Source organism: Plectropomus leopardus, chromosome 8 (assembly GCF_026936395.1).
Source record: "Plectropomus leopardus strain MGB_pleo_1.0 chromosome 8, ASM2693639v1, whole genome shotgun sequence".
In the NCBI taxonomy this organism is placed as follows: domain Eukaryota; kingdom Metazoa; phylum Chordata; class Actinopteri; order Perciformes; family Serranidae; genus Plectropomus; species Plectropomus leopardus.
In genome coordinates, this window is record NC_142183.1 from 20,017,792 (window position 1) to 20,034,523 (window position 16,732).

Genomic DNA, 16,732 nt, shown 5'->3' on the forward strand with positions numbered 1-16,732 from the left:
CATGAAAATAACAAGCGATATCAAAACAAAAAGGAGAGCACTTGTGTTTGAATAGCAGTTGACAGTGTTTAGCAGCAAGCGAACATTGTATGCATTTTGAAAAACGTTTAACTCTCTATGTGCATTTATTGTTGTATGGAAACTGAAAATAAGCTTTACAAAACAACTATTATGGGGGATAAGTAATAGATTTTCCTTCATGACACTCCAGTTAACTGGCTTAACTCTGAGAGGAGCTGTCCCTCACTAGTGGTGCTGAAGATGCCCCCGAGCAGGCAGTAAAACAAGCTATGAAGCCAATTAATATCAGTTATATAATATGCAAAATAAAGCATTCAAAGTTCATAAACTAGAATGGGTCGATTATCTCACCTCTAGAGGAGAGTCTGGTTCATCCAGGATGCTCTTTTCACTCTGTATCCGCTGCATCGTCCCTGTAGAACTGGGGTCCATTATCAGCACGTTCTGACTACCGGCTCTGCCAAACTTACAGTCACTCTTTCTGGAGTCAGTCGTCCTGCACACCTCGTAATTGTACACGTGTTGCAGAGTCCCTGTCCCCAAAGTGTCTGAGTAACGTGGTGGATAATATGGAATCACAGGCAGATTGGAGTGATACAGGATGCGAGACTGTCTCCATCTGTAGATTTTCACTGATATAATAACCACCAAACACGTGATGAAGAGGAAGGAAACTACAGCCAAAGCCAACACTAAGTAAAAAGTCAGGTTGTCGTTGTACTCCTTGTCGTGTGTAAAGTCAGTGAACTCAGACAGCACTTCAGGGAAGCTGTCCGCCACCGCCACATTAACAATGACTGTAGCTGAACGAGAGGGCTGCCCGTTGTCCTCCACTATCACAGTCAGTCTTTGTTTCACAGCATCTTTATCAGTCACTTGGCGGATAGTTCTGATTTCTCCATTCTGTAAGCCCACTTCAAACAGCGCCCTGTCTGTGGCTTTCTGCAGTTTATAGGAGAGCCAGGCATTCTGTCCAGAGTCCACATCAACAGCCACCACTTTAGTCACCAGATAGCCCACATCTGCTGAACGAGGCACCATCTCAGCCACCACAGAGCCACCAGTCTGGACGGGGAAAAGCACCTGAGGAGGGTTGTCATTCTGGTCCTGAACATTTATTTTAACTGTAGCCACTGAACTCAGAGGAGGGGACCCAGCATCACGTGCAGTTACGTTAAATTCAAACCACTTGATTTGTTCATAATCAAACGACCTCACTGCGTGAATGACGCCATTTTCTGAATTTATTGAAACTAACGAAGACACAGCTACTCCATTAATCTCTTTCTCCTCCAGAAAGTAGGAAACTCGAGCGTTTTGGCCCCAGTCTGCATCACTAGCACTGAGAGTGAACACAGAAAACCCTGGAGAGTTGTTCTCTGGTACAGTCTTACTATATTCTGATTGATCAAATCTGGGTGGGCTGTCATTTACGTCAGAAACTTTAACATTGATGTTTTTACTGCTAGACAGAGGCGGCGAGCCTTGGTCAGACACGGTTATGGTAATATTATACTCAGGAATACTTTCTCTGTCTAACAGGTCTTCTGTTACGATAGTATAATATCCTGTTAATGAAGACTCGATTTTGAAAGGTATGTCAGAGTTAATGGAGCACTTGACAACACCATTACCATCAGAGTCTTCGTCATCTACGTTAACAACAGCTATAGTTGTACCTGGAGGAGAATCCTCGGATATCGAGTTAGAAAATGACATCAGCTGTATCGTGGGGACGTTGTCATTCTCATCAATTATTTGAATAATGACTTTGCACATATCTGTATGTCCCCCGTGATCACTAGCCTGAATGTTTAATTGATGGGTTTTAGATTTTTCAAAATCCAATTTACCTGCAACTTTAATCTCTCCAGTTTTAACATTCACTTCGAAAAGCTGCTTTGCCTCTTTAGCGACGTAAGGGATGGAATATGTGACTTCACCATTAACTCCTTTATCTGCGTCATTTGCACTGACAGTGGTTAACAGTGTTCCTGCGGGAGAATTCTCCTTCACATCTGCTCTATAAACAGGCTGACTGCACACTGGCGCATTATCGTTAGCATCGAGCACAATGATATGAATACGCACTGTCCCTGATCTGTGAGGCTCCCCTCCATCTGAAGCGATCAGCACGAGTGTGTGAGTCTCCTCTTTCTCTCGGTCTAGCGGGTTTTGTAAAACCATTTCTATAAATTTTCCTCCATCAGGCTGGTTCTGAACCTCCAATTTGAAGTTGTCTGAAGGTTTAAGCAGGTATTTTTGAATATCATTAATACCGACATCAGGGTCGTCTGCACTAACCAAAGAGAAACGTGTACCTGATGTTACACTTTCAACTATTTTCAGATTGATTTCATCTTTCGGAAACGACGGACTGTTATCGTTTATGTCTATGACCTCCACTGTGACCCGATAAAGCTGGATTGGATTTTCTAAAATCACCTCGAAACTGAAGCTACAGGGCGTCGTCTTTCCACACAGCTCCTCTCGGTCGATTCGCTCTTTAATAACAAGGGTGCCTTTGTCTCGATTTAAATCAACGTACTGTCGGCTTCCTTTCGTAATTATACGAGCTTTACCTGACATGAGCCTCGACACATCCAAGCCTAAATCTCTAGCAATGTTTCCGACGAAAGATCCTTCTGCCTGCTCCTCTGGTACGGAATACCGAGCCTGTCCAGTCACTGAGCTCAGCTTGGAGAGACAAAGAATAACAAGCAGTGTTTGCCATCGGCCTCTGCGAGCTGTTATCCACATACAAGCCATCATAAATCCGAAGGTACAGACGTAGATATCACTTTCAGTGAAAAAAAATCTCTAATCAAATCCAAGAATTAAAAAATAACAGTATTTCTAGCAGGTAAATCCACGAGATGAGCTTCACTTTAAAGCTTCACGAGACAGACCCTCTTCTCTCCGAGGAGCAAAACACTGAACGGAATTATGGGGGTGGACCGCTGCACTGATGATTTGGACAGTGAGTCAGTGATGTATCAACAGCGGCGCTCGGAGTCCATCTGAGGAAATGTATGCAGTGTGCACATCATGAGAACCATTTTAAATGTTGTGTTCAAAGTTTCTGAAAAGTTTTTTTATACTTGAAACCATAGGTGAGCCCTTTATATTTGAGACGTATAAATTAAACCTATGTTTGTTAATTGACCAGACACATGTTTAATTGTGCCGTAATTTTATTTCCATTTTAAAAAAAATGTACATTGCTGTTTTACTTATTGAAACAGGATTTCGGTTTGCGACCATCGAGACTATGAATTTAGTCAATTGAGAGGACCTGCATGAATGACATTTGGACATGGGCCTATTTCCCTCCCATCGGTTAAGATGATGAAGTGTAATTATCGAGGATAATCTCATGTATGCTGAAACTTTTTCCCCAAAAAAACAAACCAAAAACCTCAGAATGTGGTTATTGTGATGCCACATGTGTGCGATTCCCTTATTGTGGCGGTATTTTGTTAAACAAATTGAAACGAATATTTATAATTTAGCTTGCACTACAGGTCATTAAAAATTTGATTTCAAAACTAATCGATGGACGATTTCAGCAACGTAGACAGAGACACTATGGCGCCACTGAAAGCCTTGAGAGTGCACTGTGGTCAAACGAAGAAAAAAAAAGATACTACAACTACGGGACATGGAGAATAAAACATTAAAGATATCACTTACCAAAGTTGACATCTGAGAACAGTTCCCTGACAGCTGGTTGTCCACCTGTGGTGTATCAGTCCCAGCTCCGTCCACACTCACTAAACTTTGACTGATTGGCTGCATATATTTCATATCACTCTTTCTGGAGTCAGTCGTCCTGCACACCTCGTAATTGTACACGTGCTGCAGAGTCCCTGTCCCCAAAGTATCTGAGTAACGTGGTGGATAATATGGAATCACAGGCAGATTGGAGTGATACAGGATGCGAGACTGTCTCCATCTGTAGATTTTCACTGATATAATAACCACCAAACACGTGATGAAGAGGAAAGAAACTACAGCCAAAGCCAACACTAAGTAAAAAGTCAGGTTGTCGTTGTACTCCTTGTCGTGTGTAAAGTCAGTGAACTCAGACAGCACTTCAGGGAAGCTGTCCGCCACCGCCACGTTCACAATGACTGTAGCTGAACGAGAGGGCTGCCCGTTGTCCTCCACTATCACAGTCAGTCTTTGTTTCACAGCATCTTTATCAGTCACTTGGCGGATAGTTCTGATTTCTCCATTCTGTAAGCCCACTTCAAACAGCGCCCTGTCTGTGGCTTTCTGCAGTTTATAGGAGAGCCAGGCATTCTGTCCAGAGTCCACATCAACAGCCACCACTTTAGTCACCAGATAGCCCACATCTGCTGAACGAGGCACCAACTCAGCCAACACAGAGCCACCAGTCTGGACTGGGTACAGAACCTGAGGAGGGTTGTCGTTCTGGTCCTGGATCATTAATTTCACAGTCACATTACTACTGAGTGGAGGGGAGCCTCCATCCTGCGCTTTGACGACGAATACCAGCTGTTTTACTTGTTCATAATCAAATGAGCGCACTGCATGTATTACTCCGCTTTCAGCACAAACGGACACACAGTGAGACACCGGAGATCCGTCTAGAGCAGAATCATCAAGAATATAAGATATGCGGGCGTTTTGGTTTTCATCTGGATCTTTAGCTCTAACAGTGAGAAGAGAAACGCCTGGAGAGTTATTCTCTGCAATAAAAGCATTGTAAATATTCTGTGAAAACACTGGAGCATTATCGTTCACATCAGAAACCTTTAAATTAAATGTTCTTTTTGTTGAGAGAGGAGGCATTCCTGCATCTGTCGCAACTACAGTGATGTTATGCTCTGAAACTGTTTCTCTATCTAACACAGTATCTGTCACCAAAGTATAGTAATTCCGTAAGGTAGATTTTATTCTGAAAGGCGCATTTTGTTCTATCTTACATGTTACCTGTCCGTTGTCACCTGAATCAAGGTCTTTTACATTTATAATCCCAATAGTTGTACCAGGAGGAGAGTCCTCTGACACAGGACTAGTGAATGACATGACGCTAATAGTAGGAGCGTTGTCATTGACATCAATTACTTCAATTATCACTTTACTTGAATCTGTCAATCCTCCCTGATCTTTGGCATCGATTCTGAGCTCAATTTTTTTGTCCTTCTCAAAATCTATTGGGCCCGAAACACACAAAACACCAGACACTTGATCTATGGACAACAAATCAGCTACATTGCTCTTCACGTTTGAAATTGAATATGTTATGTAACCATTCGATCCACTATCTGGGTCTGTAGCATTAACAGTTATGATATTAGTGCCTTTTGCTGCATTCTCAGTAACTGTAGCCTTATAAACGGTCTGGTTAAAAGCGGGCGCATTGTCATTTGCATCTAAAACATTTATGTTTATATTCACTGTGCCAGATCTCGGCGGATTCCCACCATCGACAGCGATAAGCTTTAAAGCGATGTGGGGAGCCTCCTCTCTGTCTAATTGCTTCTGAAGCACCATCTCAGCATATTTACTCCCGTCTGGATTCACATGCTGCTTTAAAACGAAATTGTCGTTGGACGTTAAAACATAATTTTGCAGGCCATTAACACCAACATCAAGGTCCTCAGCACTGTCCAGCACAAATCTTGCCCCAATGTTAGCGGACTCGCTTATGTCCAACATAATATCTGTTTTTTTGAATACCGGATGATGATCATTCACATCTAACACTTCAATTGTTATGTGATGTAGCTCCATGGGATTTTCTAAAATGATTTCAAAGCTAAAACTACACGGTGTTACGTCTCCGCAAAGCTGCTCTCGGTCTATTCTCTCATTCACGACTAGAATCCCTTTGTCTGTCTTCAGCTCGGTGTACTGGATGCTTTCTCCGGTCACAATACGGGCCCGCCCAGAACTAAGCCTTTTCAAATCCAAACCAAGGTCCTGTGCAATGTTACCGATCAGAGAGCCCTTCTTCATCTCCTCTGGTATAGAGTAGCGGATCTGACCAGCGACGATGTTAAAGGAGTAAAGCAACAAAAGAAGCATCACCCGCTGAGGTCCGAAATACACACGACATTTGCAGAGCGGTTGCTGATACGCCATATCAAACAGGGAGATTTTCCAGGGGGGGAAAAGAACAGAAATCCTCCGTTCTGGATTCAATAATATCCACTCTTCCAGATGTATTTTGTTCATGTATTGAAAACAAGAAAAGGAAGCCGCGAGACAAAAGCGAGATGTATCGAAATGTATATGTTTCCTGAATATCCCTCTGAGCCTACTTCAGTGTGATTCCTACAAACAACGTCACCGAACTGCACCAGAGACATCATGTGTACACGTTATATTCTTGTTCAACAGCGTCGCTTAGAGTCTAAAACTAGAACAGCAAACAATCTGAAATACATCATCGAGGGAGTATCCAAAGCAAAGACAAAAAATACTGACATCTATTATATAATGGCGACTTGCTTAAAAATAATAATGAATGACATGTGAATGATTGTGTGGGGCGCTTTAAATTAACAAATGCTGAGAGACGTACCTATTTCACATGCATGAATAAGATTAATGAGAATATTAAAAATGACCCTACAGTTATTATATATAAAGGATATATAAAGGTTCAAGTTTGTGATTAGAAGCTATGAGAAAAATGGAAGGTGTGAGAAAAAAAACACTTTCTGTTAAAGAGGAGCTGTCCACACTGTGGTGCTGAAAAGAAGCGTGCGAATTTGAAACGGTAAAACTGTAACACACTGCTATTTTAGATCACTTAAAACAGTGTTCAAGATACAATGACTTTGTGTATTGCACCTCCTCTATAAAACAGTCTGCTTAATCCACCATTATTGATAATCTCAAGCAACAGCACTTTACAAGACTTTAAAGGTCACTCACAAAACACAAGCACATTTAGAAACAAATGAGCTGCAATCCAAACTAAAATGTCTCCAAGACAAAGCAACATGGGTGTGAATGAGAGCACATCATATCACTAACTGACAATAAAGGGGAACACAACTGTAATATTTATATATAAATAGTGTAATAAAGTGATACAAAGTAAAGTGCTGTCCATGGTGCTGCAGAGGACGGGCGCGTGCAACACGTCACTACTGAGGCAAGAAGGAGAAATAGTGGAGCAGAGATGAAACTAGATTACTTAACTGACCTCTAGAGGAGAGTCTGGTTCATCCAGGATGCTCTTTTCACTCTGTATCCGCTGCATCGTCCCTGTAGAACTGGGGTCCATTATCAGCACGTTCTGACTACCGGCTCTGCCGAACTTACAGTCACTCTTTCTGGAGTCAGTCGTCCTGCACACCTCGTAATTGTACACGTGTTGCAGAGTCCCTGTCCCCAAAGTGTCTGAGTAACGTGGTGGATAATATGGAATCACAGGCAGGTTGGAGTGATACAGGATGCGAGACTGTCTCCATCTGTAGATTTTCACTGATATAATAACCACCAAACACGTGATGAAGAGGAAGGAAACTACAGCCAAAGCCAACACTAAGTAAAAAGTCAGGTTATCGTTGTACTCCTTGTCGTGTGTAAAGTCAGTGAACTCAGACAGCACTTCAGGAAGCTGTCTGCCACCGCCACGTTAACAATGACTGTAGCTGAACGAGAGGGCTGCCCGTTGTCCTCCACTATCACAGTCAGTCTTTGTTTCACAGCATCTTTATCAGTCACTTGACGGATAGTTCTGATTTCTCCATTCTGTAAGCCCACTTCAAACAGCGCCCTGTCTGTGGCTTTCTGCAGTTTATAGGAGAGCCAGGCATTCTGTCCAGAGTCCACATCAACAGCCACCACTTTAGTCACCAGATAACCCACATCTGCTGAACGAGGCACCATCTCAGCCACCACAGAGCCACCAGTCTGGACTGGGTACAGCACCTGAGGAGGGTTGTCGTTCTGGTCCTGAATAATTAATGTTACAGTCACATTACTACTGAGTGGAGGGGAGCCTCCATCCTGCGCTTTGACAGTAAATACGAGCTGTTTGATCTGTTCATAATCAAATGAGCGCACTGCATGTATTACTCCGCTTTCAGCATTGATAGAAATACAGTGAGACACTGGAGATCCGTCTATAATGGCATCATCAAGAATATAAGATATGCGGGCGTTTTGGTTTTCATCTGGATCTTTAGCTCTCAGTGTGAGAAGAGAAACGCCTGGAGAGTTATTCTCTGCAATAAAAGCATTGTAAATATTCTGTGAAAACACTGGAGCATTATCGTTCACATCAGAAACCTTTAAATTAAATGTTCTTTTTGTTGAGAGAGGAGGTATTCCTGCATCTGTCGCAACTACAGTGATGTTGTGCTCTGAAACTGTTTCTCTATCTAACACAGTATCTGTCACCAAAGTATAGTAATTCCGTAAATTTGACTTATTCTGAAAGGGCGCATTTTGTTCTATCTTACATGTTACCTGTCCGTTGTCACCTGAATCAAGGTCTTTTACATTTATAATCCCAATAGTTGTACCAGGAGGAGAGTCCTCTGACACAGGACTAGTGAATGACATGACGCTAATAGTAGGAGCGTTGTCATTGACATCAATTACTTCAATTATCACTTTACTTGAATCTGTCAATCCTCCCTGATCTTTGGCATCGATTCTGAGCTCATTTTTTGTCTTTTTCAAAATCTATTAAACACAGTTGTTAAGATTATACCAGACTTTCCATCCACCGTAAACAAATCAGCTACATTGCTCTTCACGTTTGAAAAATAATATGTTACAATACCATTCGATCCACTATCTGGGTCTGTAGCATTAACAGTTATGATATTAGTGCCTTTTGCTGCATTCTCCATAACTGTAGCCTTATAAACGGTCTGGTTAAAAGCGGGCGCATTGTCATTTGCATCAAGAACATTTATGTTTATATTCACTGTGCCAGATCTCGGCGGAGTTCCACCATCGACAGCGATAAGCTTTAAAGAAAGATGAGGATTTGTCTCCCTGTCTAATTGCTTCTGAAGCACCATCTCAGCATATTTCTTTCCGTCTGGATTCACATGCTGCTTTAAAACGAAATTGTCGTTCTCGGTCAAAACATAATTTTGCAGGCCATTAACACCAACATCAAGGTCCTCAGCACTGTCCAGCACAAATCGAACCCCAATGTTAGCTGATTCGCTAATTTCCAAATTGATGTTATCTTCTTTTGAATACCGGATGATGATCATTCACATCTAACACTTCAATTGTTATGTGATGTAGCTCCATGGGATTTTCTAAAATGATTTCAAAGCTAAAACTACACGGTGTTACGTCTCCGCAAAGCTGCTCTCGGTCTATTCTCTCATTCACGACTAGAATCCCTTTGTCTGTCTTCAGCTCGGTGTACTGGATGCTTTCTCCGGTCACAATACGGGCCCGCCCAGAACTAAGCCTTTTCAAATCCAAACCAAGGTCCTGTGCTATGTTACCGATCAGAGAGCCCTTCTTCATCTCCTCTGGTATGGAATATCGGATATGACCTCTGACCATGTTGAGAGAAAAAGGAGGAAAAGAAGCATCAAATTCTGAGGTCCGCAGTCACAGCGACATTTGCAGAGAGTAGTTGCTGATACATGCCATGACAAACAGGAAAAATATACTCCAACGATCCAAGAACAGAAAAACTCCGTTCTGGATTCAATAATATCCACTCTTCCAGATGTATTTTGTTCATGTATCTGAAAACAAGAAAATGAAGCCGCGAGACAAAAGCGAGATGTATCGAAATGTATATGTTTCCTGAATATCCCTCTGAGCCTACTTCAGTGTGATTCCTACAAACAACGTCACTGAACTGCACCAGAGACATCATGTGTACACGTTATATTCTTGTTCAACAGCGTCGCTTAGAGTCTAAAACTAGAACAGCAAACAATCTGAAATACATCATCGAGGGAGTATCCAAAGCAAAGACAAAAAATACTGACATCTATTATATAATGGCGACTTGCTTAAAATAATAATGAATGACATGTGAATGATTGTGTGGGGCGCTTTAAATGAACAAATGCTGAGAGACGTACCTATTTCACATGCATGAATAAGATTAATGAGAATATTAAAAATGACCCTACAGTTATTATATATAAAGGATATATAAAGGTTCAAGTTTGTGATTAGAAGCTATGAGAAAAATGGAAGGTGTGAGAAAAAAAACACTTTCTGTTAAAGAGGAGCTGTCCACACTGTGGTGCTGAAAAGAAGCGTGCGAATTTGAAACGGTAAAACTGTAACACACTGCTATTTTAGATCACTTCAGAAAAACAGTGTTCAAGATACAATGACTTTGTGTATTGCACCTCCTCTATAAAACAGTCTGCTTAATCCACCATTATTGATAATCTCAAGCAACAGCACTTTACAAGACTTTAAAGGTCACTCACAAAACACAAGCACATTTAGAAACAAATGAGCTGCAATCCAAACTAAAATGTCTCCAAGACAAAGCAACATGAGTGTGAATGAGAGCACATCATATCACTAACTGACAATAAAGGGGAACACAACTGTAATATTTATATATAAATAGTATAATAAAGTGATACAAAGTAAAGTGCTGTCCATGGTGCTGCAGAGGACGGGAGCGTGCAACACGTCAAATCAAATACAGAGCAAGAAGGAGAAATAGTGGAGCAGAGATGAAACTAGATTACTTAACTGACCTCTAGAGGAGAGTCTGGTTCATCCAGGATGCTCTTTTCACTCTGTATCCGCTGCATCGTCCCTGTAGAACTGGGGTCCATTATCAGCACGTTCTGACTACCAGCTCTGCCGAACTTACAGTCACTCTTTCTGGAGTCAGTCGTCCTGCACACCTCGTAATTGTACACGTGCTGCAGAGTCCCTGTCCCCAAAGTGTCTGAGTAACGTGGTGGATAATATGGAATCACAGGCAGGTTGGAGTGATACAGGATGCGAGACTGTCTCCATCTGTAGATTTTCACTGATATAATAACCACCAAACACGTGATGAAGAGGAAGGAAACTACAGCCAAAGCCAACACTAAGTAAAAAGTCAGGTTGTCGTTGTACTCCTTGTCGTGTGTAAAGTCAGTGAACTCAGACAGCACTTCAGGGAAGCTGTCTGCCACCGCCACGTTAACAATGACTGTAGCTGAACGAGAGGGCTGCCCGTTGTCCTCCACTATAACAGTCAGTCTTTGTTTCACAGCATCTTTATCAGTCACTTGACGGATAGTTCTGATTTCTCCATTCTGTAAGCCCACTTCAAACAGCGCCCTGTCTGTGGCTTTCTGCAGTTTATAGGAGAGCCAGGCATTCTGTCCAGAGTCCACATCAACAGCCACCACTTTAGTCACCAGATAGCCCACATCTGCTGAACGAGGCACCATCTCAGCCACCACAGAGCCACCAGTCTGGACTGGGTACAGAACCTGAGGAGGGTTGTCGTTCTGGTCCTGGATCAGTATTTTCACAGTCACGTTTCTGCTTAGTGGAGGGGAGCCTCCATCCTGCGCTTTAACGACGAACACCAGCTGTTTGATTTGCTCGTAATCAAACGAGCGCAATGCATGTACAACTCCGCTTTCTGCATTGATAGAAACATATTCAGAAACTGGAGAGCCACCTATAACGGCATTTTCCAGAATATAAGATATGCGGGCGTTTTGGTTTTCATCCGGATCTTTAGCCCTCAGTGTGAGAACAGAAACACCTGGAGAGTTATTCTCTGCAACAAACGCGTTGTAAACACTCTGTGGAAACACTGGAGCATTATCGTTCACATCAGAAACTTTTAAATTAAAGGTTCTTTTTGTTGAGAGAGGAGGTATTCCTGCATCTGTCGCAACTACAGTGATGTTGTACTCTGAAACTGTTTCTCTATCTAATACAGTATCTGTTACCAAAGTATAGTAATTCCTTAAATTTGACTTAATCTGAAAGGGAGCGTTTTGTTCTATTTTACATGTCACCTGCCCGTTTTCACCCGAATCAAGGTCTTTTACATTTATAATCCCAATAGTTGTACCAGGAGGAGAGTCCTCTGACACAGGACTAGTGAATGACATGACGCTAATAGCAGGAGCGTTGTCATTTACATCAATTACTTCAATTATCACTTTACTGGAATCTGTCAAACCTCCCTGATCTTTGGCCTCGATTCTTAGTTCGTACTTTTTGTCTTTTTCATAGTCAATTAAACCAGTTGTTAAGATTATACCCGACTTTCCATCCACCGTAAATAAATCCCCGAGACCACTATTGAGATCTGAAAAATAATACGATACAATACTATGTGACCCGAAGTCTGCGTCACTAGCATTTACAGTGGTGACGTAAGTGTCTCTGGGTGCATTTTCCATCACTGTAGCTTTGTACACAGACTGATTAAAAACAGGCGCATTGTCATTAGCATCAAGAACAGTGACGTCTATATTTACTGTACCAGATCTCTGCGGAGTTCCGCCGTCCACTGCTATGAGCTTTAGAGAAAGATGAGGATTTGTCTCCCTGTCGAGGGGCTTCTGAAGCACCATCTCTGCATATTTCTTTCCATCTGCATTAGAGATTTGTTTTAGAACGAAATTCTCATTCTCGGTCAAAAAATATTCTCTGAGTCCATTAACATCCACATCTGGGTCTTCTGCACTAGTCAGTGGAAAACGAACGCCAATATTAGCTGATTCGCTGATTTCAAAATTGATGTTATTTCTTTTGAATGTCGGCGAATGATCATTTATATCTGTTATTTCAACTGTAATTTGATGCAACTCCATCGGGTTTTCTAAAATCACCTCAAAGCTGAAACTACACGGTGTCACGTCTCCGCAAAGCTGTTCCCGATCTATTCTCTCTTTCACGATTAAAATCCCTTTGTCTGTCTTCAGCTCGGTGTACTGGATGCTCTCTCCGGTCACGATACGGGCCCGACCAGAACGGAGCCGTTTCAGATCCAAACCGAGGTCCTGTGCTACATTACCGATCAGAGAGCCCTTCTTCATCTCCTCGGGGATGGAATATCGGATATGGCCTCTGACCATATGGTTGAGAGAAAAAAGGAGGAAGAGAAGCAACAAATTCTGTCCGCAGTCAAAGCGCCATTTTACGCACCGAGAGTAGTATGGTATTCCACATGCCATGACAAAGGAAAAATATACTCTGCAACGATCCAAGCACTGCAAAACTCGGAATGTAATCTAAAGGACAAATGGTGTCGACTGCCCAATAATCTCTATGTATCTGAATGGAGATATCGATAAAAGCGAGTATGTTTTCCTTAAATGTCAGCCAACATACTGCACAGCATCTCCTTATCTCTCATAAAACATGGTGATAAGGGAGGGGACTGTGTGGTGATGTTTTAGAGATTGTTTGGTTGACCAACAGCGTCGCTTAGAGTCCAAAATAAGTAACTCCAGGCATCATGGAACCATATACAGGAATAATAAAAGGTTTTTTAAACTCGATTAATCGATGATAAAATAATTTTTAAAAAACTGTTAGCACAGTATTGCCAAAAAACAATAACCCTATTATACAAAATAACGTCACCCTGAGATTGACACTGTTGTTTTTATGTAATTAACGATACAAAATATGCAAAAGTGGAAATACATACAGCATTACAATGCCCGATATGCAAAGTAACCAGAACGAATAATAACCACTCTGTCATTAGTCACGAAAGTTGTACTGAATGCGAGCAGTGAAGGGAGAATTTAAGCCTGTCACTCAGTGACTGCATATTAAGAGACTCCTAAGATCGCACATTGTAAAAGTGCATTTATAAACCAACAAGATAACAAGCCGCGGTAACTCAATATGCTGCTAAGACAAACCGATGTGTATGAGAAACACAAAAACAGCAGTATCCCTATCAAGATGCAAAAATGGGGTGCTGTCCGTGGTGCTGAAGAAAACGGTAAAATGTGCAACAGGTCAAATCAAATACAGAGCAAGAAAAACAACACAGGCACGGAGCTAGAACATTATTTAACTGACCTCTAGAGGAGAGTCTGGTTCATCCAGGATGCTCTTTTCACTCTGTATCCGCTGCATCGTCCCTGTAGAACTGGGGTCCATTATCAGCACGTTCTGACTACCGGCTCTGCCGAACTTACAGTCACTCTTTCTGGAGTCAGTCGTCCTGCACACCTCGTAATTGTACACATGCTGCAAAGTCCCTGTCCCCAAAGTGTCTGAGTAACGTGGTGGATAATATGGAATCACAGGCAGGTTGGAGTGATACAGGATGCGAGACTGTCTCCATCTGTAGATTTTCACTGATATAATAACCACCAAACACGTGATGAAGAGGAAGGACACTACAGCCAAAGCCAACACTAAGTAAAAAGTCAGGTTGTCGTTGTACTCCTTGTCGTGTGTAAAGTCAGTGAACTCAGACAGCACTTCAGGGAAGCTGTCCGCCACCGCCACGTTAACAATGACTGTAGCTGAACGAGAGGGCTGCCCGTTGTCCTCCACTATAACAGTCAGTCTTTGTTTCACAGCATCTTTATCAGTCACTTGACGGATAGTTCTGATTTCTCCATTCTGTAAGCCCACTTCAAACAGCGCCCTGTCTGTGGCTTTCTGCAATTTATAGGAGAGCCAGGCATTCTGTCCAGAGTCCACATCAACAGCCACCACTTTAGTCACCAGGTAGCCCACATCTGCTGAACGAGGCACCATCTCAGCCACCACAGAGCCACCAGTCTGGACTGGGTACAGCACCTGGGGAGGGTTGTCATTCTGGTCCCGGATCATTAATTTCACAGTCACATTACTACTGAGTGGAGGGGAGCCTCTATCCTGCGCTTTGACGACAAACACTAGCTGTTTGATTTGCTCATAATCAAATGATCGCACTGCGTGTAAAACTCCGCTTTCTCCATTTATAGAAACATATTCAGAAACTGGAGATCCACCGATATTAGTATCTTCAAGAATATAAGCTATACGGGCGTTTTGGTTTTCATCCGGATCTTTAGCCCTCAGTGTGAAAACAGAAACACCTGGAGAGTTATTCTCTGCAACAAACGCGTTGTAAACACTCTGTAGAAACACTGGAGCATTATCGTTCACATCAGAAACCTTTAAATTAAAGGTTCTTTTTGTTGAGAGAGGAGGTATTCCTGCATCTGTTGCAACTACAGTGATGTTGTACTCTGAAATAGTTTCTCTATCTAATACAGAGTCGGTTACCAACGTATAGTAATTTCTTAAATTGGACTTAATCTTAAAAGGAGCATTTTGTTCTATCTTACATGTTACCTGCCCGTTGTCACCTGAATCAAGGTCTTTTACATTTATAATCCCAATAGTTGTACCAGGAGGAGAGTCCTCTGACACAGGACTAGTGAACGACATGACGCTAATAGTAGGAGAGTTGTCATTTACATCAATTACTTCAATTATCACTTTACTGGAATCTGTCAAACTTCCCTGATCTTTTGCATCGATTCTAAGTTCGTATTTTTTGTCTTTTTCATAATCAATTACACCAGTTGTTGCGATTATACCTGACTTTTCATCGATGGTAAATAGGTCGCTAAGACCACTGCTGGGGTCTGAAAAATAATACGTCACAATACTATTTGACCCGAAGTCTGCGTCACTAGCATTAACAGTGGTGACATAAGTGTCTCTGGGTGCATTTTCCATCACTGTAGCTTTGTACACAGACTGATTAAATACAGGCGCGTTGTCGTTCACATCAACAACTGTAATTTCTATATTCACTGTACCAGATCTCTGCGGAGTTCCGCCATCTACAGCTATGAGTTTTAGAGAAAGATGAGGATTTGTCTCCCTGTCGAGGGGCTTCTGAAGCACCATCTCTGCATATTTCTTTCCATCTGCATTAGAGATTTGTTTCACAACGAAATTGTCATTCTCGGTCAGAAAATATTCTCGGAGTCCATTAACACCCACATCTGGATCTTCTGCACTCGTCAATGAAAACCTAGAGCCACTATTAGCTATTTCGCTGATTTCAAATTGGATGGTATCTTTTTTGAATGAGGGCGAATGGTCATTTATGTCTGTTATTTCAACTGTTATTTGATGTAACTCCATCGGGTTTTCTAAAATCACCTCAAAGCTGAAACTACACGGCGTCACGTCTCCGCAAAGCTGCTCCCGATCTATTCTCTCTTTCACGACTAAAATCCCTTTGTCTGTCTTCAGCTCGGTGTACTGGATGCTCTCTCCGGTCACGATACGAGCTCGACCAGAACGGAGCCGTTTCAGATCCAAACCGAGGTCCTGTGCTACATTACCGATCAGAGAGCCCTTCTTCATCTCCTCCGGGATTGAATATCGGATATGACCGCTGACCATGTGGTTGAGACAAAAGAGGAGGAAGAGAAGCAGCAAATTCAGGACACAGCCAAAGCGCCATTTTACGCACAGAGTAGATGGTATTCCACATGCCATGACGAAGGGAAAAAAATGTCCTGCAATGATCCAAGCGCGATACTTTCCTGGAAAAACAGTGTTCAAACCTCTAAAGAAAAAGTATGTCGAGTTCTCAATATACTCTGCATATCTAATCTGAGATATCCATTCAGTGCTAATCTGTTTTCCTCTAATGACTGCCTACATACTGCACACCATCTCCTTTCTCTCACAAAACACAATAATAAGGGAGGAGACTGTGGAGTATTGCTTTAGAGATTGTGTTGTATTGACCAACAGCGTCGCTTAGAGTCCA

General features: G+C 42.1%; 3 protein-coding genes and 2 pseudogenes across 3 annotated transcripts; all 5 read right to left on the reverse strand.

The window, feature by feature from the left end:
- Nucleotides 1–351: 351 nt before the first annotated feature.
- On the reverse strand, nt 352–3,690 carry LOC148188906 (protocadherin gamma-A4 pseudogene; annotated as a pseudogene).
- LOC121965678 (protocadherin gamma-A3-like) lies at nt 3,018–6,135 on the reverse strand. Its single transcript, XM_088081426.1, has 5 exons — nt 5,830–6,135; nt 5,475–5,580; nt 4,981–5,201; nt 3,715–4,761; nt 3,018–3,041 (listed from the first exon to the last, which is right to left on the reverse strand). The coding sequence occupies exons 1-5, from the start codon at nt 6,133–6,135 to the stop codon at nt 3,018–3,020; spliced, it is 1,704 nt and encodes a 567-aa protein (XP_087937552.1).
- Nucleotides 6,136–6,955: 820 nt separating this feature from the next.
- Nucleotides 6,956–9,546, reverse strand: LOC148188907 (protocadherin gamma-A7-like; annotated as a pseudogene).
- A 1,163-nt stretch (nt 9,547–10,709) lies between these two features.
- LOC148188908 (protocadherin gamma-A7-like) lies at nt 10,710–13,527 on the reverse strand. Its single transcript, XM_088081427.1, has 2 exons — nt 12,782–13,527; nt 10,710–11,494 (listed from the first exon to the last, which is right to left on the reverse strand). Exons 1-2 carry the CDS (start codon nt 13,155–13,157, stop codon nt 10,710–10,712), a joined length of 1,161 nt encoding a protein of 386 aa, XP_087937553.1. The 5' UTR covers nt 13,158–13,527.
- Nucleotides 13,528–13,565: 38 nt separating this feature from the next.
- On the reverse strand, nt 13,566–16,462 carry LOC148188909 (protocadherin gamma-A7-like). The gene is made up of 2 exons (XM_088081080.1): nt 16,060–16,462; nt 13,566–14,772 (listed from the first exon to the last, which is right to left on the reverse strand). Exons 1-2 carry the CDS (start codon nt 16,453–16,455, stop codon nt 14,011–14,013), a joined length of 1,158 nt encoding a protein of 385 aa, XP_087937206.1. The 5' UTR covers nt 16,456–16,462; the 3' UTR covers nt 13,566–14,010.
- Between the last annotated feature and the right edge of the window lie 270 nt (nt 16,463–16,732).